Source organism: Pholcus phalangioides, unplaced genomic scaffold (genome assembly GCF_987345545.1).
Source record: "Pholcus phalangioides strain wild (caught in Gottingen) unplaced genomic scaffold, Ppha-v1.0 ptg000020l_1, whole genome shotgun sequence".
NCBI lineage: Eukaryota > Metazoa > Arthropoda > Arachnida > Araneae > Pholcidae > Pholcus > Pholcus phalangioides.
In genome coordinates, this window is record NW_028301613.1 from 2,284,970 (window position 1) to 2,310,130 (window position 25,161).

General features: G+C 37.6%; 1 protein-coding gene across 1 annotated transcript; it reads left to right on the forward strand.

The window, feature by feature from the left end:
• Positions 1-12,753: 12,753 nt before the first annotated feature.
• Positions 12,754-24,900, forward strand: LOC149070750 (folate receptor beta-like). Its single transcript, XM_089248458.1, has 6 exons — positions 12,754-12,918; positions 15,412-15,558; positions 15,777-15,974; positions 19,463-19,598; positions 19,750-19,829; positions 22,698-24,900. Exons 1-6 carry the CDS (start codon positions 12,910-12,912, stop codon positions 22,902-22,904), a joined length of 777 nt encoding a protein of 258 aa, XP_089104584.1. The 5' UTR covers positions 12,754-12,909; the 3' UTR covers positions 22,905-24,900.
• Positions 24,901-25,161: the final 261 nt, after the last annotated feature.

Below are 25,161 nucleotides of genomic sequence, written 5' to 3' on the forward strand. Positions count from 1 at the left end.
CACGAAGCAGGGCAGCACTCTGTTTTGTGGCCAACGGAAATCAGAAAGACAGCTCAAATTGAGTCACAAGGTGACATCACGCTAGGCGCGTGTGCGCGCACTCGTTGGCGCTGCTGTTGAGCCGTAGATTTTCGTGTCCCGCGCGCACGATTCTTCGTATTCGGTAGGGGTTTTTTAAAAATTAAACCGTCATTTTGATAGAGTTCGTATTCTCTTATGAAAAATGTTGTTTAATATCAACGTTATTTACATATATTATCAATTATTTCTTTAATTAATTCCTTAATTATTTTCTTTCTTTCTGAGTTTTTATTAAATATTATTGTTCTTTCCAAGGTTTTGACTTTTCATTAGCTCTAAATTTTAATTCATTATGGAGTTATTTTTCGGAATTCATTTTGGGATTCATTAATTTCGGGATTTTCATTAATTTTTTGATTCCAAATTTAAAAAATTGTCATTAATTCTGAATTTTTATTAATTTTTATGCATCCATAGTTTTTATTAATTTTTAGAGAAAAAATCTACTTTTGTTTTTTTAATACCCTATGAAATATTTTCCATTAAATTTCTGAATTCGGCTTTAATTCCGAATATTCATTAATTATATTTTATCGATCGATAGAGGAATAATTTTTCATTAAATTTGAACTTTAATTATTAATTTCACTAATTCTGGTGTTTCACTAATCTATTTTTCCATTAAATAAGTCCCAGCAGTTTTGGAATGATTTATTAATTTTAAATTGTGATCAATCATTTCATTTGTTTTCAAGTTCCAAATTTTCATTCATTATGGGATTAATATCGGAAATTAATTTCGGAAAAATTCCATTAATTTCGGAATATTCATTAATCTAATTTCTGTTAATTATATAATAATCTTTAATTAAGTTTATTGTGTGATTCATTCTATAAATTTTGAATTTTCTTAAATTTTATATATTTTCATTAAAATTTTTATCCATTTTCAATTTCGATTAATTAATGTAAAGTTTTCATTAATTTATGTACCTTTAGTCCTTTAAAAGAATAATTCATCAGAAACATCTGAATTTTCAATAGTTTTTTAATTATTCTCTAATTTTGAATTGTCATCAATCCTAATTTTTTATTATTTCTTTGTGTTCACGTTTTTATATACGGATTTTAATGTATATATTTCAGCGCATTCCCGTATTTTCTTTTTAATTAATGTTGCCTTCATTAATGTCAACTTTAATGACCAATAATCCAGGCTCCGGGAGCCTCCCAAATTGTTTCCTTTCTAAAACGCTCGTGCACTGGGAACGCGTTCCAATATGCGCATCCCCTCGTTGCGTGGTCGTAGTCATGGGGCGTGTTGACGTCATCGAACTCAGGTCCCACCTAAGACACCTTCATATACTGTATTAAGGAGTTCTAGTCCCACCCACCCGCGAACGCTGCACGCGACTCAATTTGCGTTTAACCTAAAGCCGGGTTTTCCTAGGAGCAGGTTTCCTGTGCCACGCGCAACATGATTCGGCCGGCGCGACACGCCGTCCACTCGCCAGTAAGAAAAGCAGCGTGACTGTTTTCCTACAGAGCGCAATAGTCTAATTCGGTTCAAGCTGCGCAACAAACCTATTCCTAGGAAAACCCGGCTTAATTGGCCGACTGCTTCTGGAGGAGTCAAATGCGTCGTGCGCCGCGCGTTTTGCCGATGTTCTCTTCACTCTTGTGTGTTTTCTTTTCTTTCCCTTCAAACCGGAGCATGCAGACGCATGGAGGAAAGAATAACAGGAGGTGACGCGACCAGCGCGTCCGTTGAGAAAGCATGGGGAATCTGGGTTACCAGATGAAGCCAGTGATCGCTCTATTAAAGGGACCAAGTAAGCCCAAACAAACCATGGCTTCCCATGCTTTCCTATGAGAAAAATCCCCGTTTTTAAAAATCATTTAAAAATTTACTATTCACTTTAGGAACTCGATTTTTTTCCCTCAAATTCTGTGGATATATTTATACAATTGAACGAGAGCTTTTACAATTTTAGCTGTTATTTGTTTTCGAATAGCAACTTCAACAACATGGAACCTTTTGCAAAATAACCAAAATTTACCCATATCTTGTGCCCCAAAATTCCTTCTCGGAATTTTAATTTAAAAAAATTATGGCAAAGCATGTAATTCCTCAGTGCTGAGAGAGACACAATGTTTAAAGACACTTGAACAAGCGCGCGGTGTTTGAAAAAATCTGACTTTTTTTTTTTTTGGGAAAAACATTATATATGCAAAACATTAGCATATATAATGCCTTTCAGCTGTTTATATTAAAAATATTGTAGAAATACTTCCAGTCCAGGTAGAACAACAAAACCTCGAGCACAGACAATTTTAGATTTCAAATTCAATTCGAAACTTTTTTTTTTCAAATTTTTGTACATATACCACTTTAAAAGCAAAGTAATGGGGGGGGGGCATCCAAGTATTACGTAGCAGAGTTTTGGCCATTTTTGACCCCCTCCCCTTGTCAGCAAAATTTCGTCAGCAGCATAGAATATTTCATATCTTCAAAAAGGGTGGTTGATGACGTAAGCAACCTTCAAACCCCATCCCCATCAAAAGTCAGCGAATCCGAAACCCCCTTCTCCCCCCCCCCCCGATGCTGACGTAATACTTGAATGACCCCATAGGTACAAAATGAAGAGGGGGGAAAAAAACAGCCCAAGTGATTATTTTCTAAAATACTATAGGCCAGAGAGATGACTTATCGCGGCTCATAAAAAAGTTTTTTATTTTTAATATTTTTTTTCCTCAATACTACATCTACATAGCGGAAGGTTCAGATGGGCGGCATATATTTCAATCATACGTATTCAAGAATATGAGAGTGGAACGGAAGAAGGGTCGCGAAATTTGTACAGCCTACAGACATCAAAACCATAAATACACAGTGGCGGAGGACGCTCGAGCACTTCCAGTACTTTGAGACACGGGGGCGCAAAATGCTCTTTGCCCCGGGTGGCAAAAATCCTTGCTACGTCCCTGTCAGAAGGTGCTCGAGCAAATCAGGATTGATTCAGAAATCAAAATTCCTCATGTAAAGCTTAAGACGAGCGCCCACGGGCCTGAAACACTTAAGAAATGTCCCGGATCTATCATAATGACGAACGAAACAAAAAGGCAAAATAAACAGTTAAAAGAAAAAATTATGAAAATTGCATTTTATTGGAGCTTAATATTATTTTAATTAGTCATATTCCCATAGACATTAATGTGATACATCGAATTTTTAAAATAAATTGAAGGCACTGAACTAAAAACTTATGACGAGTCGAGAGTGAAAAGTGATCTTCCCCTTTTTCAAAAATAAATTAAAAAATATAACAACCCCTTTTACAAGGATAAAGTTTTATCTTTCCCCTTTATCGGATCACGTAGATTACCTGAAGACGCATTAAACAGTCATGGTGCTTAAATTTATTTAGATATTAATATTTTAAGAGAATTCGATCCGGCAAAACACGTGTTAAGTATAGGGAAAAGAGCGGCTTACTTGTCAGCCCATAGGGTTGCCACAACGGCTTCAATTTTCGTGCCTGATGTCCACCTCCTGTTATTCTTTCCTCCATGTGTTCCGGCCCTGACTAAAGTCACACGTATTGTTCGTTACGTGCTGCCGCTTCTAGTGGGCGACCAACCTTGGCTGATTCTTTCTACTTCGTTGGATTGGTGGTAAAGAGGGAAACGAATCGCCTCAACGGAAAAAGAGGCGGAGATTCGTCGAACAATGACGGAAAACTGGGAAAATTGTGCATTTTCGTGTCCATTGTTTCACGAATCGGAGATATCCTCCCCCCATTGTTGCTTGTCATTTGATTTCTCGTATTGTTGTCCTTCCACCGGAAAAAAATAACAAACAATCGGATGTTTAAACAGCCTCTTATACCCTATATAAAGAGCGTCGATTACTGTTATGGGACGCCGGTGTAGGCTTAGATGCCAATCTGATAATTATCTTTTATTAATTCCCCCAGATTAATTCCTAAGCGAGCCTCATATATTCACCCTCTAGGTTCACGAGTTCAGGGAGTATCCGTAAGCGTTGGGACAATGAAGGGGAGGGTTTTGATGCGCTTTCCGATTCCGAGCATTCGTCCTCTACGGGCATGTCCACTCTTAACTTCCCCAGGCATGTTCCAGTAGGGCAGGGCTTTGATCGGTCAACGTGTCCAGTCGAAGCAGAGGCTTCCGACACAAAATGTGATTTCGCTTTGGTGCTTCTGCTCGTTGCGTTTCGCGCGGAGGATAAGAAATGTCTGGGCGAGAAGACTTAGTTGAGCCATTCGAAAAACAATGGAAGATAGGCTTCGAATGTGTCTGAGTCTGCCGCCGGTTACTGCACGTGTGGTCATAGGTCAACTCTTCCCGGGGGAGTTGGTGGCTTATGGCTCGTGTGGGGGGCCGCACGTATGCTCTAAGTCAACTCTTCCCGGGGGAGTTAGAGACTTATGACACGCGCGCGGTCTTATTACCCAGCAACGAATTAGCAAGTTGTATAATACTGTAGTTGTATAAAATGAGAATGAGATTTTATATGTGTGTGTGTATTACCGTGTCGATAATAGTTTTAGCGATGCCTAGATCCCACTGCGTAAATTAACTGTACTTTTGGATGGTCTCTCTGGACGGTCATGTCTGTCTGCCTGTACTTTACGCTAACTGCACACTACGGTTCGGTCGATCTTATCGGCAACCGTGGAACACACACTGCTGTTTTGCAACCGGGTTTTTAATTTTTTAATGTCACGTGGCATCTCGGGTTTGGCTAAATTATTTTCGCGAAGCTGAAGTTGGCTACGATTATCATGCAAATTTGTGCTCATAAATTGCATTGCAATAAAACCCCTCTTAACGGACACCCCTCAGATGCAGTTACCGCTCCCCCTTTTACGGCCAAATAATAATTGACAGTTGTATGTATTTCAAACCCCTGATTAACGGTCACCCCTCTTTCACCGTGGAATTTTTTAAAGAAGTAGCTGATGCCAAAGCCATATACTATAATATAGCCACCCTAATCTGATGCGCCACGCTAGGAAAACACAAACGAGTAGCGGGATTATGTAACACGTTTCTGTCGATGCGAAATCATCCAGTTCGGTTCACGCGGCGCAACAAGCCTGTTCCTAGGAAAAAGCCGGGTTTTCCTAGGAGCAGGTTTCTACAGCGCGCACAGCGTGAAAACGCTGATTGTCCAAAAGAACATGAATTTCAGGTTTTGTTACCAATCAGCGTTTGCACACGGCGCAAAAGTTCTACTAAGAATAGGTTTGTTGCGCAGCGTGAACATAATTAGACTATTTCGCGCCGACAGAAACGTGTTACATAATCCCACTACGCGTTTGTGTTTTCCTAGCGAAGTGCATCAGATCAAGGCGGCTATATAAAGTATATGGCTTTGGCATCAGCTACTCTCTCGTCTGCATGCTCCGGTTTGAAGGGAAGGAAAAGAAAACACACAAGAGTAAAGAGAATATCGGCTAAACCGCGGCGCACGACGCATTTGACCCCTCCAGAAGCAGTCGGCCAATCACACCTGACGAAAAGCGCTGTTGTCAGGCGTATTGCGCTCTGTAGGAAAACAGTCATGCTGCTTTTCTTATTGGTGAGTGGACGGCGTGTCGCTCTGGACGAATCACGTTGCGCGCAGCACAGGAAACCTGCTCCTAGGAAAACCCGGCTTTAATGCAGCTTTGCTTAAAAGACGTTAATCATCCACATGCTCGCACACTGTTTTGGCCGCTCACATTTTTGCATGCATATGCTTGCACAGCTCTATAGGTTACTCACTGACCTGGACCTTCCCTTTTTGTCATTCACATGCTTGCTCACTGTCTAAGTCACTCTTTTGCTAACTCACATGCTTGCTCACTGTCTAAGTCACTCTTTTGCTAACTCACATGCTTGCAAACTCCCTAGGTAGTCACTCTTCTGACCTACTTTACCGTACACTGACTCCGGTCATATCGTAGTACGTCAATTTCAACCAGTGGAGTTAGGTGGCAAACAAAGCCAAAATCTATTGGTGGTCACCCCAGGCTCGGTTAAAGAACTTATTTTCGATGTTCCCCGAATTAGAAGCTGTGGACCTTGACGGCAACCTCCATGATTGAAGATGTAACTCAACCAGGGTCGCAACTAGGAGGTGGGGCAGGCAGGTCTGGTGCCCCGGGTGCTGAATTCACCCATTAACTGCTGCTTCTACATTACAAGGACCGCCAAAATGCGCGCTTGTCCCGGATGACAAAGTATATAGTTGCGGCCCTGAACTCAACCGACTTAGTCCTTCGCTTTCTGGGCAGTGGCGGATTGATTGAGGATAAAGTGGGATTACATTTTAAAAGTTTGGTGAAGGATCCTTACCAATAAGTTTATTAGTTAAATACACTCGAATATAACCGATACGCTTATTGATTGCATTTTTCAAGTTAAATAACTTTTATAAAACTTTTATAGTGTAATCCCGACCTTCTCTCATTCTAATAATTTTCTTGGTCACTCATCCCTGAGGTGACCATACGTCCCGTATTTCCCGGGACAGTCCTGGTATTTTCTGTTTTTTTAGCAGCCCCGACTTTTTGGCAAAAGTGTCCCGGTTTTTCCCGTATTTTACACGAAGTCTACTTGAATTTTTATTCTTTATTGAAGTCAAAGATTGACATTATATTTCAACTCATAAATTATTTTATGATAATTACAACTATATATGAGAATATTAATCTCCCACATTTGCCTTGGTGAACTTTTTTTTTTTTTCGTGAAATACATTTTAATCCACTGCAATTTGCAGTACTGCAACATTTCTCGCCATTGTGATTTTTTACATAATTTCAACAATATTTGGCAACTTTGTTTGGTTTTGGCGTCGTTTTTAGCGATAATTGGCAATGTCGCGTATTTTCCCGTATTTGGAATCTCAATGTCCCATATTTCTCTCGAGGAAATATGGTCAGTTTACTCATCCCACAAATTTCCTGCGTCCCCGTTTGAACTTGCTCCCATTGATACAGATACAGATAGATTAACGTCCTCTATGCCTGCTTAGAGCTCTAGGACAGCTTTAGTTCATAACGTCAGAGTGTAATCTTGTACAAAAACATTTGCGAAGATGAACAGGAACAACAGAACTGTGGGGAACAAAGTACAATAAAGAAACAGTCTTAGCAAAAAAAAAAAAAAAAAAAACTGGTAGTTGATGCAAAGAAAAAAAAACCCACAAAAATCTCAGCTCCAAGAAAAATGAAAGCAGCCAATGTCAAAAACGATTACATTTTCCCATGAAAATTTCAAATTCCTTGATCAAAGTGCTCGGAGTCACTTCAATGAGTGTGTGCCAGTCAGATATCTGATTATTACCAAGGCCTACATTCTGCAGAAAGCATTCCCTAAAAATTGACCATTTAGGACACGTAAATAAGAAATGATTGTTAGATTCACAATTGTTGCCACAGATACAGTTAGGTGAACTTATTTGATGAATTCTGTGAAGGTAACCATTGGTAGGTGCTCTGTTGGTCATGAGACGATAAAAGAGTGATTCAAACTTGCGGCTAGTAAAATAGGGCGAAAATTTTTTAACAGCATCGAAGAAACGATCTGCAACTGGATAAAGGGGTTGATTACAAAAATATTGATGAATTGATGATTGCCAATTTTTGTGTGAAAGATTAATCACATCCTCGAAGTAAGCATATGTAGGGAAAACTGGATTTTCGGAATCAACTGCTGTACGTGCTAGATGATCTGCAAGCTCATTGTAGAAGACACCCTTGTGGCCTGGACACCAAACTAATGAGATTCTTGTCGCCCGCAATGATGCTAAATATAAGGCATAAAAAGTTGCTAAAACCACGGAATGAGATTTTGGGTTGATGTTGGCGATTGCTTGAATAACTGATTTGCTATCGGATAAAATTATGTAGTTTTCATTACTGACAATGAATTTTAGTGCTGCGATCATTATTGCAACACATTCTCCAGTGAAGACAGATGAGCAATCATGGAGCGCTGCTTGAAATGAATTACGAGTTTTTGCACAGAAAATTCCAATAGAGGTATGAGCTCCTTTTGAGGCATCTGTAGCTATAATAGTAGAACAAGACCAGAATTTTTGTTCATGTTCATAAAATAGTTGCTTTGTGAGGAGATCATTTGATGATGTTTGAAATGGAAGAGAACTGGTTGTGGAAATCAATATTGGTGATAAGCCAAGGAGGATTCGCAAAAAACAGAGGTTGAAGAGGAATAAGTAAATTGTTGTCCTTGATGAATTGAATAATAGAAGGATCCAAAATTTTAGTATGTAAGCCTTGACGGTCAAAACTGAAATTAGAACAGATATGTTTGAACACAGAGCTGTAATGGGAAGCTCTTGCTTTGATAATATAATTAGTAACATTTTTTAACAAAAACAGTGAAAATGGAGGTTTTCCACAGATGCTGAGTAACAGAGGAATCGGTGTTGAGATTGGAAGACCAGTAGCTATGCGAAGAGATTGGTGATAGATAGCGGAACACTTTTGAATATTTTTCTTGGAGCTATTATGCCACAAGAATGAACTGTAATTCATGAAGCTTGAAGTAATGTTAGAACAGATAGCCAAAAGTTTATGCCCTTTAGCTCCACGAAGCCTACCTGCAATCAACTTCATGATATTACAAATGTTAATGGCTTTTTTGGAAATGTGATTGATCTGGGGGCTCGAACTCAGCTTTTGATCCCAAATAACTCCAAGAATCTTGATATTTTCCTCGTAATTTATCTGAGCACCGTTGATTCGGATATTTGGGAGAAAAGGAATATTTTTTTTCGTAAAAATGCTGTAACTGCATTTCTCAGTAGACAGAACAAATCCCCACTGATCCATCCAGTTTGAAACAAGGTTTAAGGCAGAATTCAATTCATCTGTAACAGCATTCAATCTGATTTACTGATCCAAAGAAAAATGTCATCAGCATAAATGAAGGGAGGAATGGAGTTAGGAAGGTGAGAAAGAATGTCAGCAATATAAATATTAAATAGCCATGGAGAAGTAACACATCCTTGAGGCAATCCCCTTTTTAAGTCAAACCAATCTGACTGATGGTTTCTCCAACTAATGATGCATCTTCTGTCCATCAAAAAATTCTCCATCCATTTAACGAAAGTACCATGAAACCCAAAAGATTTGAGCTTGTATAAAAGTGCAGAATAGATGACAGAGTCATAGGCGCCTTTAATATCAAGGGAAACCATCACGCCAAATTCTTTGAGCCTGAAAGTATTAGAAATAAAGCATTTTAAGTCATTAATAAGGTTTTGAGATCCAGAACGTGGTTTAAAGGCATAAATGTTCGCTGGGAAGAGTTTGTATTTTAATGAGATCCAGTTGAGTCTGTACAGAATTATTCGTTCCAAAATCTTCAGTTTTACGTTTGTTAATGTCAGTGGACGATAAGACTTAGGACAACTTGGGTTTTTATTAGGTTTGAGTAAAAAAATTACTTTTCCATACTTCCAATCCACTGGAATAGTTCCAGAGAGCCAAATTTTGTTGTATTCAGCACACAAGAGATGAATTTGATAGTCAGGAATTAAAGAGTATGATTTAGCGTTGATACCATCAGGACCTGGCGATGTGTTTGGAGTACGACGAATTGCAGATTTGAGCTCTCCAATGGTAATCGGAACATTCATCAAACTAGAGAAGTCTTGATGGGGGCCACTGAAACAGTCAAAGACCTTGTGAGTGTAATTATTTATAAGAGCTGACTGGAGAAGATTTAGCTGATCCATAGGGTCCACCACTTCTAAATTGTTGACCTGGAACACAAGATGACGATCCACTTGGAGTTTAGACTGGATGAGTTTGAGTTTTCTAAGAATTGTAAAAATCTTAGGATAAGTGGCATGAATAAAAATATTTTCTGACATAAATTCCCTTTTTCGGAGGTTGAGCTCCTTCTTGAATTTTGCATTATTTTTCTTAAAGATGATCCAACACGGAGGACAAGGGCATCTCAGATATTGTCTGAATGACCTTTTCTTGCAGATGAGCAATGATCTTAAGGATGAATCAAAATACTCATTATACTGGTGAGGATGTGATTGTACCTTTTTTGTAGCTGATATGCAGGATTTTTCTACATGATCAGAAAAAGAGCAAGTATTGTCAAATGATGTCAACTTTTCCTTGAAGAAATCCCAGTTTGTGATGGCTATTTTGCGAGAAAATTTATTTACCCGAAGATTGATGTCGAGACAAATAGGCAGATGATCACTGTCGTAAAGGGAGTCACTGCTGTACCAGTTAATTTTACCCATTAAGTTTGAAGAACAAAAACATAAATCTATTCTGTTAGACGAATTGCTTGAAAAATGAGTAGCACACTTGGGTTGGATCAGACAAACTGGGTTTTGTTGAAGCCACAAAAAAAGATTTCTGCCAGCTGTGTCTGTCCGAGGACTGTTCCAAGAAGAATGGGACGAATTAAAATCACCAACAATGATGAATGGAGATGAGATTTTAGAAAGAATGGTATTCATGACTGTAGGGATTTCGGAAGTGTCAGCCAAATAGGTGTTTGCTATATGAATGTACTTGTTATGGAAATGAATCTTGATAATGATTACTTCAACGCCTTGAAGACAGAATTTATGAATAACGTGTGAAGGGTATGTAGAGCGAACAGCAGTGAGAACACCACCTCTGCCTGAGCTGTTGTCTCGGTCACATCTGTATATTATAAAGTTTGGTAAGTGGAAACGGTCATTACATGTAAGGAATGTCTCCTGGAGACAAAGTACATCATAATCTTTTTGAAAACGAAGAAGGTGTAATCTCTTGTTATTGATGCTGCGCAAGTTCCATTGAAGCACCTTCAATGATGTAAACATACAGAAAATTGAATAATCTTGACTAAAGTAGAGAGAACAAAATTTTGAAAACCATGAATAGCTTATTCAATGAAGTAAAATTGAAAATGAACATATCTGCAAATCTAGCAGTTGAACACAAAAACAGTACTGACTTGTACTGAAATAAGAGAGGGGAAAAAGAAAAAAAAAAGTTATAATTGATTATGATGGTTTGAACAGTTTCGCTTTGGTGTGACTGTAGAGGACTCTAGCAATGGCTGCTGCGCAGGAGAATCCTTTGAAGGAGGAACTTGTAATTTATTTTTCTTATGAGGCAATTCACTGGTGAATGCGGATGTGATCAGCTCGCTGTTAAGTGCAGATGACAATAGTGGTACAGCTTCCTTGATGACTTGAGATATCAGATCTGGAACAATTGACTGAATAGCTTCAGTGATCAGTGCATGCATGGAGATTTTCACATCTTCAATTATTTTTTCATGCATTGATTCGATTTCTTTACGGACCAAATTTTGGATATCGATTTTTAAGTCTGTGATAGTTGATGGCACACAATTTATACTTGCTCTGTCGGCAAAAGTTGGCGATTTATCTTGGAAGAATTTGCGAGCTTGATGAATTGGAATCCGCTTGATTGTTTTGTACTTGATTATTTCTGCCTCTTTAATAAATGTTGGGCACTTCTTGTCCATGGGATCATGACCTTGAGCGCAGTTTATACATTTAGGAGCATTTGAACATGATTCTGTATCATGATGATCACCACAGGTCCTACAGATAGTGTTTGTAACTGGACAAAATTTAGTACGATGGGTAAATTTGAAGCAACGAGTGCATTGGCTTGGTTTTTCTATAAACTCTTGAGGATGGAAGATTTGGAACCATAATTTGAGATCAGCAGGAATGTAACTGCCCAAGATGGTAATTAACAAAGTATTTGTGGGTATTTTATTTTTCACAAAACGTCTAATGCACAATGGAACCAAACCATTGTCCATCAGCTCTAAAGCCACATCACTCAGCTTTTCGGAACATGGAATATCTCTCAGAACCAGTTTTGAAGATAATGTATCAGTAAGTAGAGTCGCTCTGACCCGAATATTTCCAATAGAGGAGAGCGATAGGGCCACCAATACAACTTCAGGTGATGCCGAAGTGAGAAGTAGGTCACCATTTCTTGCGAATCGGATTTCATCGATGAGTTTTGCATTCAGGAATTTTTGTTCAAGGCACATACGTAATTCCTTGGGCTTTGATTTTGGGATGGTTGTATCTCCAACAATCTTGACGGTGAACTGTAAGTTTGATCCAGATAGATTTTGAATAATGTCCTTGGGGCCGATGTCCGAAACCCAGAGATTATTTTCCGCCGATGTAGAAGGTAAGTCATTCAATGTCTCCATGGGAGAAAACATATTAGAGGATAGAGAATTCAATGATTGATGGTATTCATTGGGAGAGAACAATGCAGTATTAGAAGTATCTACACCTACGTCACTGAAGAAACACCCCAGATACTAACTAGTTGACCAAAAAGAGCAAAAAAAATATTATATATATATATATACGTTTGAACACTAAAAAAAACGACAAAAGCGAAGAATTAAGCGAAACAGAGAAAAAAAAAACCCTGAAAATTAAGCAAAGAGGAAGAAAAAGCCGACCTCAAACGCGTGACGAATAAGCCGCCATTTTTTTCTCCGCTCCCACTGAACTTCTCCTTCGCTAGGCCTCCCTCCTCCAGTGAATACGCCATTGACTGTACCACGTAGAATAGTTTCAGATTTCGACGCTAGTTCGTTTTCTTCCGGTATTGAAATCGTAACCGCGCGTAGAGTAAGATAAAGGTCAAAGACGTCCGAAATATAAAGGTCACTATCACGTTGTCTGGCAAGTGTGCAGCTGTTTATTTGGCCGTTTCCCTTTTCTTTCTGTGGATGTTATAATTACAATTTTATTTTAGTTTGTGTTGGTTATTAGTAATTTTAAAGCCATTCAGGTTTCTTTGAGACGCTGGAATTTTCATTATGGCTGAGGTAATTATTTTTTAAATGGAACATTTCTAATGCTTTTTTTTTTGAATCAGCCATGGTTATCTGAACAAAAACCATCTCGCGGTGTTCATGGAAATTTCTAAAAATGTGGGTAATTAAAGAGCAGTGTTTCTCATGTCCTCCCCTCCTTATAGTCCTGGGATGTTTTAGGGGGGAGCGGCGTCCACATAGGTGAATATCAAATGGAAGGGGAGCCCTCCTTATATTCCTGGGATGTGTTAGGGGGGTGTCCACACAGGTGAAAATGGAATGGGAGCCTGGCAGGTGGCTGGGGAGGTTCACAAAGAGCTATAGAAGAACAAGATTTGGAGAACAGCTTTGGTATAAGGTGCAACTTGGCGATTTCTGGCGCCAAACATGTCCAATGGCCCGATGAAAAGTTGCCAAGGCCGTCAGACAGTACAGGCACCGAAAAACAAAATCGCCAGCATAGAAAACAATAACGGAAATCCACAAGCATAATAATAATACCACTTTCAAGACTGAATGGCGAAACAACATAAGGTATCGAGATTAAAAATGAAACATTTTAAACTAAATAAAAAAACAGACTCTTTTAAATAAACAACGGCCCTTCCTGTTGCATAAATAATAAATATTCTTTGTCAGTGGTGGATTAATGTCGGTTGAGGTCCCGGGCCCAAAAGAAAATATTGGGCCCCCTTAAATTAGAAAAAAGTGTGAAGTTTGGATTTTTCGGGACCTGGTGCACTCGCTGTTACATCCCCCTGTATTCTTTGTATATAAAAATAAAACCCGGACTCTATTTTAAATAATAAATCGATCAGGGCATAAATATTCTCTGCATAAATAACATTTTTAATTATTTATAAAATAATTTAAGTAATATTGAATTATAATATTTAATAAAATAATTTGCATTTTATAATGCAAATTTAAGGGAAGAAAAGCAAATTTAAAAAGAAAAGGGATAAATATTGGAAAATATTAAAGGTGCAACCCCCTGAGAGACGATAGAAAAATCCAATGTTATCCAATAATTAATCATCCACATACTGCATTATGAAAACTAAGCTGTATGTATGGAAGGAAGAGAAAAAAAGATCTCGCCTCCTAACGGTTTTCCAAAGCATTCAAAATATCATGGCTATGGGGTGACGTAATTTAAAAGAAAAGAAAGAGGTGTAGAAAAGAGAGAAGACCGTTTGAAAACCTTGTGGAATCGTCGGAAAAAAAGTTGCCAACTTGGCATGTCTCTTATACCAAAGCTGTTCCATGTAGGCAGTGAGAAAGCAGTTCAAGCACCCTTCTTGATGCCAAGAAGTTGCGACTTTACTGTAACTCTGTGAAGGAGAATGGGAAATAAAAACTTCTTGTTTACTGTTCACCTGTTTTTATCCAGTCCTCCTTCCTCTACCGCACAGCAATAATCCATGTTAGAAATTGGAATTCCATTACATGGAATTGAATGGGCGGTAAACTCGTACCACTAAATTTTTACAAAAAAGTCACGAAAATGTCTTTTGTATATCATTTTTATGGTGGAACCCTATAGCCTCTTTTTATTTATCTATCAAATTTACTGAAAATTTATTTCATTTTTCTCGATTCATCGCAGAGCCCTTGGGAAGTGCACGTGGAGTCCCAAGGACTCTGCGAAGCACCAGTTGAGAACCACTGCTCTGGGTCATTCTTTTGTTTGCTCACATGCTTGCACACTGTCTTGGTCACTCACATGCTTGCACACACTCTAAGGCTGTGTTCTTCAACCTTTTTTACACCTGCGGACTGGCGAAAATAGTTGAAAAATTGCTCAGATAGGTAAAAATGTGGTTAATAATCTGCATATCTGCTTACACATGATGCAAATAAAAAAACATTAAAGACAGTATTTTATTTATTAAATACAAAATTTGGTAGCGTGTAGGCTTACTGAATTGGGAGAAATGTTTCTCGCGGGTGGGCAGGAAGTCCTCATGGACCTTCGGTTAAAGACAGCTGTGCTAGGTCACTCTTTTGACCTCGCATTGCCGCCTTGAGCTATAGCCCGCTAAGTCTCCTATAAATATGCCTCTGTACATACACACTGAAACAGTTTTAGTATAAAGAGCCATGACCTTCACATATAAGGTGAGGGAAGGCTGATAGGTCTCTAGGCCTAGGGAGGCCCAAGCTACCCTAAAGCAGAATATACAAAAACTTGTGACGTACAATGCAGAATAGTCTTGGGAAAAATTTTAAGAGAAAAAAAGATCCATTCCATTCTGTGTAGAAAACACTTTCATCGTTGAACATTTTCAATCAGCTGGGGACTTGTCACAGAACAATTTAAAGCATTCTTCTTTTGGGCCCATTACTTAAAATGAGAATCATGCCACACATATTTTTGTATTCATGCACACATGATTTCATTCTCATAAATATTGTTCTCACATCTAATTAGCCCTTATGTGCTCAATGTATTAACCGTGTTGTGGCAAAAATACTCAAATGATTATTTCTCTCCCTCTGTAGTACGTCAGCTGTCTTATTCTCTTGCTGGTTTGTTGCATTGGTTGTATCGCTCAACTGACCAAGGACAAAGATCAGCTGCTCAATTGGTGCCTTAATGCTACTTTGCACAAAGAGAAACCCGGGAAAGAAGATCATTTGCATGAACAGGTAATGTTTTTTTAAAAATAATTGCTATAACTATGCTAATAATGGTTAATTGATGAATTATGATTTTCTTTTCAAAAACATGCCATTATCACTTTTTTAACAATAAGTCCCGTTTCACTTATGCTTTTGTAAATGTTTCAAAGTATGTCTTTGACATGTTCTCTATCATATAAATTATTTTATTTCCTCCCTAAAGTTTGTATGTATTGGTTCTTTAGTGTTTGCCATGGAAGGATCACGCTTGCTGTACACACGAGACAACTATAAAAATACATGGTGAAGACATGCACAATTTTAATCTCAATCATTGCTTCGAGCAGACAGGGAAAAATCTTTCACCAAGATGTCGAGATCATTTCAACAGAGATAACTGTTTCTATGAGTGTGAGCCGAATATTGGATTGTGGGTTGTGCAGGTAATTTTGTTTTTGTTTGATCATTTCTTGGTCACCTCCATCAGATCATTAACCATAATCGGTACGGATTTCATGGAAATCCAACCTTTTTCCTCAGAAAAGCCTCGGAATAGGTGAAAGTTTATACTATGTGATTGCAAGGTTATGGGTCGCTACTTTTTCAATGACAATTTTTAAGAAATGACATTGGCAGATTTTGCTGGATTGTCAGATTGCCTGTTTTAGCAGTTTGACTTGTACACTCTACCCCTCGTATAAAGGGCAGTAGATGTTCTTGTTTGAATAACTTGTCCCGGTCAATTCTTCAGCTGTCCCAAGAGAACGTAAACCCTATTTACATGTGTGTTATTGCAGTAGCAATAGGAGTTTCAGCATCCGCTTGATGACTTTTTCTCCTCATAGGAAAAGAAATTGAGAGCAGGAATTGCCTTTTTTGTGGGGATTCTTGGGGAGTGTAACCTCCTTTCCTATAATCCTTTGCGCTACGAATTGAACCAGTCGATCCATGTGACCTCTGAAAAGTATGGTTAAAGTGCCAGTCCACGTAAACAGGTTTTGGTGAAAATCCTTAAAGCAGGTTTTAAACCTGCTTTTTCCCATTTCCTTTGTAGAGCTGTAATGTAATATTTGGTTGTAAAAGGGGTGGGGGGGGGGGGGAATCAGTAGTAATCAGTAAAATCTGCTAGACATCTGTTTCATTTTCCATGGAGATCCTAGTCATGGTTCGTACGGTCCTTGAAAACCTTGAAAAGTCCTTGAAAAAAAAATTCATTTTCAAGGCCTTGAAAGTACTTGAAAATCGATGAGAGTCCTTGAAAAATTTGTTTTTTCCGAAATAGTTTTCGCCACTTTTTTTTTTACTCTGTAAGTGACGTCCTGTAAGGCTTTTTCCATGTGCAAAGCACAGGGAAAAAGCCTTAGCAGCCAATAACCCTGGATAATTGGATTTAAAGCAAGTTTTTTTCCCCATTATTCTTAAGCCAGGTTTTCGTAGGAGCAGGTTCTCTGTGCCGTGTGCAAAGTGAATCGCCTAGCGTGACATGCCATCCACTCACCAATAATACAAGTTCGACTGTTTTCCTAGAGAGCGCAACAAGCCTCACGGCAGTGTTTTACATCGGGTGTGATTGGCCGACTGCTTCTGGAGGAGTCAAATGTGTTGTGCGCCACTCGTTTTACCGATCTTCTCTTCATTTGTGTTTTCTTTCACTTCCCTTCATTGAGCTCGATGCTTCCCTTCAAGCCGGAGTATGCAAATGACAGTGTAGCTGATGCGCCACGGTAGAAATACATAAACGCGTAGTGTGATTATGTAACACGTTTCTGTCGACGCGAAATGATCCAGTTCGGTTCATGCTGTGCCAAAAACCTATGTTGGAATATTTTTTCTCTTTCTATTCTCTGTGCATGTGGAACCGTTGGGCTCGACGCAATATGTAAATGGCGTGCTCTCACCCTCACAGGAGCTCGACTTCATACTGTAGGCTGGTTTTTTTTTCCCGCGTGTATGTCGGTATTGTTTTTTTTCTCCCTGAGAGTGCCGGTTATTTGTACCTCCCCCCCCCCCCGTATCTCCGCCCATGCTGTCAAGAAAATATTTATTTAGGAGTGATGTGAAGCGCTTGTACAAGGTTCTTTAAAGAGAGGAAACAAAAAGTGAGTAGCAAGTGTGTGTACTTTTAATTACTTGTGGCTGAAAAATCCCTTCTATCAAGATTGGTTGCTGAGTGTGCCAGACAAAAATGCCGCCAAATGCGAGCTGTTCTTCAATGGGTGAATCGGCGCTGAAATCCATTGAGCTTATATTACTAGAGGGATGACGCAGGGCCATAACTAGGATTTTTGTATTGTCTCGCCGCTCCCACCAATTCGGAATTCGATAATTTTCTAACGGTGTTCACCTAAAAATTGCCACCCGGGGCAGTTGACCCCCCGCGCCCTGTAGTGGAACTCCTTAATACACGTCTTACCCTGTAGTAAGACGCCTTCATATACGTGTATTAAGGAGTTCTACCCTGTAGTACCGGTGCTGGTATGACGTCAGTGGCCTACATCATTCCTTGGAAGATCACGTGACGTGTTGAATGTCGGCGCATCTCCGTTATTTTCTAATGGCATCCATAGTTGTTTAAAACAATAAATGAAAGAAATAATTTCAGTATCGATGATATGATTCCAAAATTAATGAAAGAGATAATTCCAAAATTAATGAAAGAGATAGTTCCAGAATCAATAAAAGAAAAAAATTACAGAATTAAAGAAAAATTCCAGAATTAATGAAAGAAATAATTTTTCTTTTTCTATCTTTAGAAAAGTTCTTTTTTTTTAGTCTTTAAAAGAAAATTAATTGCAATATTTAGAGACTAAACTACGTTTCAATGGGGAAATTGACAGGCACGAACTGTGTTATTCAATGTGTCATATGTTTTGTATGATATATATGTGTATGTGGCTTCCTTTATTCATTACGGATAATGTGAAATAAAGTAGGTAGAAATGTAATCTCTGAAAGTTTTAATCAAAATTAAATATGCGCCTATTCATGTGAAAAATATGCGTTTGTAAAAAAGTCCTTGAATTTTTTTTTCGTTGGAAGAGTACGAACCATGCTAGTTGTATATTGCATCTAAAATTCTGGGGGGGGGGGGAAAGAATCTTTTCATATAATTTGGTGACAGTTGACACAATATAGTGTCATGAAATATGTGCAATTATGCTGAACATGTTGCGACATATCTTGAAACCTCCATATTATCTCTAATACTTTATATACCCAAGGGACATCTCTGGATTACATTATTTCCGAAGTTCACTGATGTCTGTAATTGCCCATTGCATATCTACTAAGTCTTGTGGATTTTCCGAGAGACTCCAGAATTTTTACTCCCTCCTCTGGACTCCTGAAAAATTCTTATATCTCTTGAATTTTGACAGCGATAGAAAAAATCCCTACATTGGGGAGAAAAAAAATTCTCAAAGAATTTACTCTGGTAGTCTGATGTCCCCCCCCCCCCCCCAAAAAAAAATAATTTAACTTACAAATTGTCACCATTGCACAAAATCATGAGGAAATGTTTCATTTTGACAGTGAACCGCTAAAATTCACTAAGCACACAGTGTCACGAGGATGATATTGTTTTTGGCATGGTTTTGGTTTGAGTGAAAAACTCACAGTAGGTTGTGATTCACCCTCGTGTTTGGCGATAATTGGTAACTTTGTGGTAATTGGCTATGCCTAGCACTATGTTTAATGGGAAAAAAACCTTACTTAAAAAAAAATCACTTTTATGTTTGTCTTTGTACAGTTTTTATATGCAATTCAGATTCATGTGAAAATCTCTGTAATTTTCATTCTGAAAAGTTGGCTGCTATACCATTGATTGATGGGGTGGGGGCTTACTGTGTGTATATTTTATGCAATAGATAATATAGTATTGAAAAATCATGATAGGCTATCTTTGATGAATGTTTTTCATTCACAAACATAGACAAAGCGGAAGATATCAACTCAGAGGTTTTTGAATGTCCCATTGTGTGCAGCTGATTGTGAAGACTGGTGGAATGACTGTAAGGAAGACTTCACTTGTGTGTTTAATTGGCCGAGGAATTTCAGATTCCGTAATGGTATGTACAGTTATTTACAAAGAAAAAAAAAACATGAAAAGTTGGTTGCTGAAATGAATGCAAATACAGAAACTTGTTTCAGTTCAAGAAATTATTATTCTGTAATATTTTATTAACTTGGATTTTTTTTTCTAAAATCTGTTTATCGAAGGTGAAAATTATTGCCCGGAAAATCACACCTGTCAAACATTTCAAGAAATATACAGTGATGCAAAGACGTTTTGTGAAAATGTAAGTAAATTTTTTTCTTTATTTCAAGAACTTATGTGAACAAAGCACCATAAAAAGTATTAAAAATATCATTGGCAGGATATTTTTAAAATTAAAATGAGCATAAGACCATATTTTACTCTCCCGATCGTGATATTTTATCCAGGAGAAAGAGGAAAAATTAGTTTTATATAAGGTTCCTTATTCGCACGATCACAAATATTTGCTGATACTACATAGTGTGTGTGGGAGGGTTGGCTTGTAGAGTATATATATGATAAATGAGGGAATAATTTGCATACTCTTAAAGTGGGGGGGGGGGAAAGGTAGAAATAATTAGTGGGTCAGCAAAAAATAAGTGAAACTGGTTTAAGTACCGAAAAAAAAGAGAAAAATTAGCAAACCTGCAAAAAAAATGAAAGAATTGCAAAATAATTAGTGGGTTGGCAAAAAAATAAACATGAGAAATATTTTCAAGACTGGCAAGAAATAACTAAATGAGAGAATTAATTTTCTGACCTTCAAAAAAATATAAGAAATAATTTTGGGGCGAGTTAAAGATACAGAGATGTGAGAAATATAATTTGCAGACCAATAAATGATAAGTGTGAGAAATGATTTTCAGACTATTAAAAAATAAATGAGAAATAATTTGAGGGCTACCAAAAAATAAGAGAAATAGTTTGAGTCCGAAAAATTTGCAGACTGGCAAAAAATGAATGAATTGGAGAAATAGTGAATTGGCAAAAAAAATGTGAGAAATAATTTGAGGGCGATTAAAAAATACATGGATGTGAGAAATAATTTACAGATCAATAAACAATTAGTGTGAGAAATAATTTGCAGTCTATTTAAAAAAATATGGGAGAAATAATTTGGGGCCAGTGTAAAATACGTGGATGTGAGAAATAATTTGTAGACCAGTTAACGATAAGCGTGAGAAATAATTTACAGACTAAAAAATGTGAGAGAAATAATTTGATTGCCAGCAAAAAATAAGTAAATGTGAAAAATAATAAACACAGCTTCTGCTGCAGTGTGTCATGTTCTTCTCAGCCAGCTTGAGGATGTGAAGCAGTCAAAGGTGCCAATCCTCTATTGTGGGCTAACTCACAAATTGTGATGAGATTTACTCTTTACTCCACCAACTCTAGATCCAACGCAGATCTACTCCACCAACATGGTCTGCATGTCACTTACGGCTGGATGACCAGATCGGCATGTCTGATACATTTTTGATTGCATACCTCCATCATAGACAGAGGAGTCATGGTCGATATTAATGAGGATTAATTCACATTTTTGTTTTTTTTTTACTTCCTGAACGTTTCATTCCACGTCGCTGATTTATGCATGGTGCTAGAATCTAAATGCTCAGTTTCAATGGGAGGGATAAAATTTGGCATATCTGAATTGGCTTGAGCTTCATGTAAAAATTCTGATGCACTCGGACACCCATGGCTCTGATGCAAGTTTCACCTAAAAAGTTTATATAAACATTCCTTAACATAAGTTTTAAAATCTTTGTTTAAAAAAATGTTTTTAAAACCAGGAACAAATTAGATATCAAACACTTGTTCCTCAACCGAAAATCACTACCCCACTGTCGTGACTAATATTCACTTAGACATCCCCCTCCAAATCTCCATATATAGTACCACATTGTCTATTGTTACTGAATCAATGAATGACAATATTTCTGAGCTCTTCACTGAAGGCTCTAACCCAGTGATCCCCAACGTGAGCATTAACACCCCCTTGGGGACAATGGAATGTTCCGGGGGGCGGTAGAAGCTACGGGTATAACATAGGATCCTATGGGTTAGATTGTGTTGGGGGCGATGGGAAAAAAATCTGAAGAAGGGGGGGGGGGATGTGTGTGGGACAAAAAAGGTTGTAAAACTGCTGTAACCCATCCTGCTACAGTTAGGTAAGGTTATGCAATTGCACTGCAATTTTTAACCAGTTCCCCTGTTCTTGCTTCAAAAGCATTGCAACTGTATTCTGTGATGACTTGTTCCGCAACCGCTCTGTTCCTGTTATCACTGCTCACACACGGGGGGGGGGGGGGGAAGAGTTCATTTGCTTGTATGCATATAACTTACCAATGGTATAAATGACATTGATTGGCTCTGTTTCACGGTGTCACTACAGCATTGTTGCCACTATCAAAAAAATCACTCATGTATTTAATAAATTTAAAGTTATGTATAGGCAGCTATATGAATCGGCCGCAATTTTAAGTGGGCCGACAGTTGAAGAACACTGTTATATGCAGATTATATTAATTTTGGTTGCTGTCTAGATCGGGGTGCACAATCTCTATCATGCAAAAGGGGATGTGTAGGAAAATGAATCAATACAAAAAAAACGACTACAGTGGTTTGTAGATGACAATTAGTGGCCAACTCAAATATCTCACTCGTAGATTGAAAACAGCTGTGCATCCTTAGTCTAGATCATAGTTTCCCAACCTTTCTTGTCCCATCGCCCCCTTATTCACAATTTTTTTTCTCCCATCGCCCCCCCCCCCAACTCAGTCTAACCCATAGGATCCTATGTTAAACCCGTAGCTTCTACCGCCCCCCTGGAACATTTCACCGCCCCCTAGGGGGCGTTAACGCCCGCGTTGGGAATCATTGTTCTAGATCATAGTTTCCCCAATTTCTTTTGTTCCATCTCACTCCCATCAGAAATTTTTTCCCCCATCACAATCTAACCCATAGGATCCTATGCTATACCTGTAGCTTCTACTGCCCCCCCCCCCAGAACAATCCATCCCCAGGGAGTGTTAATGCCCACATTGGGAATCACTGGTGTAGAGTGAGTGAATTTTATATCAATCAGATGAAGTATCCTGTATGTTTTTTCTTTCAATCACTGATCAAGGTATGGGATCATTCTTGGAAATACGTCAGCGACGATCTACCATGCATGAGACTTTGGTTCAACGGCACTGCTGGTAATCCTAACAGAAGAACTGCCCAGTATTATATTTCTCATGAATTTGGAGCTGCTAGCATTGTGTCCACCAGTTTTCTTCTGATGGTGTTTGGCGCGATTGCAGCATTATGCACGAGCTCTTGTGTTTCATGATACTTAGTATTCTTTCATGTATTGGATTCATGGGTTCAAAAAAAAAAAAAAACCAATATATTTTGATAAGAAATTATCAGATTTGCCAACGAAATAAGGAAGTTGCCATTTTTACAATTTTTTTTTGTACTCTTTTGTATATTTGGTTGTTGAGAATTCTACCAATTCTACCATTTTTGTTATGTTTGGTGATAGATTTGGTTTATTTTGATTTTTTGTGCATTACAGTGTTTTGTAACTTGTCGTGGAGGTATTTGTTTTAGATTTGCATTGGTTGGATGGTGCCATATATATATTTTATTAGCATTTTATAAAATGTTGAGTGTGTTAGATTAGATAGCGAAACATCAGAAAATATTTTGTTCTACATATCGGTTTATTGCATATAATAAACATAACACCTGTGCCTATACAGTGAGGGGGGAAAAATATAGCAATAATGAATTTTTTTTTGATAAATGCTGGAAGGATTTATACAGCGAAAAACTTTTTCCCCCACTTGAAGACTATTAACCTATACGATGTTTTTGAAACAATATTACACATTGGAAGTTCTTTCATAAATATTAATAAGCTTGTTGATTTGAGATAAAAGTCGCATTTTAGGAATTTTTTGTGCAAGTAGATAAAAACATGTTTATCACTCAAAATTTTAAATTTGCAATTTTAACAACTGAAATGATTGCGCTTGACAGTAAATGAAAAAAAAAAATTAAAAGAAAATTAATGTGCAAGCTCTCTTACTAAAACAAATTGTCAAAACATACGGGATTCCAAAAAGTACATTGAGTACTTTGATTAAAGATCAGCAAAAGTTCCGGAGCTCCAAAAAAGCAAAAAAAAAAAAAAGAAACTTTTTGAAACAAGTGAAATTATTTGAATCAAATTTAAACTTGGGGTATTTCGAAAGGTCAGGTGGATGGCAGCAGAAATTCAAGAAAAGATGTCTGATTTTTTGATTACTATGCATAAAAAATGCAGCTGTGGGTGCAACTGTGAGTGGAAAGAAGGGTGGCTAAAATCTTTGATGCTGAAACCATTTCCAAATGCTACTAATTGTGTGGCTTTCTTTTTTTTGCAAATCAAATAATTGTGAGTAACCAACTCATTTTTAATTTCCTGTATTTTTCCACTATCTCTCCCATCTACAAACTAATTATCAGGTCTATGGGCTGTAAAAACAAGCATCAACTGTAATATCAAGTACAATATACAAAGTCGTGAAGCTGTTGAATATATTGTGGGGCTCATACCCAATATTTCTATAGGTATTATCGAGATAAGAGTGGTAAATATTGAGTGGGCTCATGGACTGGATACAAGTTCATGCCTATGATAATTCAGCATTATGTAGTTCGCTAGCACTTTATTTGGCATTTATAGTTATTTGTCCATTATATTATACCCAATCGGTCTTCTATGACAAGATATTGCACTTGAGGATTAAATCACATTTTTGTATTTTTTTTACTTGATGAACATTTCATTCCATGTCGCTGATTTATGCATGGTGATAGAATCTAAATGCTCAGTTTCAATGGAAGGGATAAAATTCAGGGCATTTTACTTGTATTAGACCCGTGGTGCTTGGCTTGAGCTTCATGCGAAAATTTTGATGCGCTCAGACACCCATGGCTCTGATGCAAGTTTTACCTACGAAGTTTATATAAACATTCCTTAACATAAGTTTTCAAATCTTTTTTAAAAAAATGTTTTTAAAACCAGAAACAAAAATTAGATATCAAACACTTGTTCCTCAACCAAAAATCATTACCCGCTGTCATGAATAATAATCACTCAGACATCCCCCTTCAAATCGCCATATATAGTACCACATACCACATTGTCTATTGCTACTGAATTGTTAAAACCTGTGCAAGAGTAATCTGTATACTTGCAAGCATATAAAAAATAACTAATAAAATAATTTAAAAATTATAGAGAAAACGGGTTTTCAGTTTTGGTGGATCCTTGTATATTGGAGAGGAAAAAAGAAGCAAGAAGAAAAAAACATTGGAGAGGTTAAAGATTATTTGTTGAGCGGGAAATCACATTTTCAATATTTTGCTTAATTTTTCAGGGTATTTGAAACATAAATTGTTTCTTATATTGTGCCAGTATTTTAAGTCTATTCATGTTAGGGATATTGGGTGCTGATTGAAATTTTAGTTGATCTGTTTAACGTAGAATTTATGTATTTTTACTCTAATCTTGTGTTAAAATTACTCTTCTCATTACCACGATCTGATACATGTAC

What these genes read in the sequence shown, in the direction of transcription:
- LOC149070750 (XM_089248458.1), top strand. An exon ending in AAGATCATTTGCATGAACAG is followed by an intron (nt 15,559 to 15,776) that starts GTAATGTTTTTT and finishes TTGGTTCTTTAG; the next exon opens with TGTTTGCCATGGAAGGATCA. An exon ending in GAATTTCAGATTCCGTAATG is followed by an intron (nt 19,599 to 19,749) that starts GTATGTACAGTT and finishes TGTTTATCGAAG; the next exon opens with GTGAAAATTATTGCCCGGAA.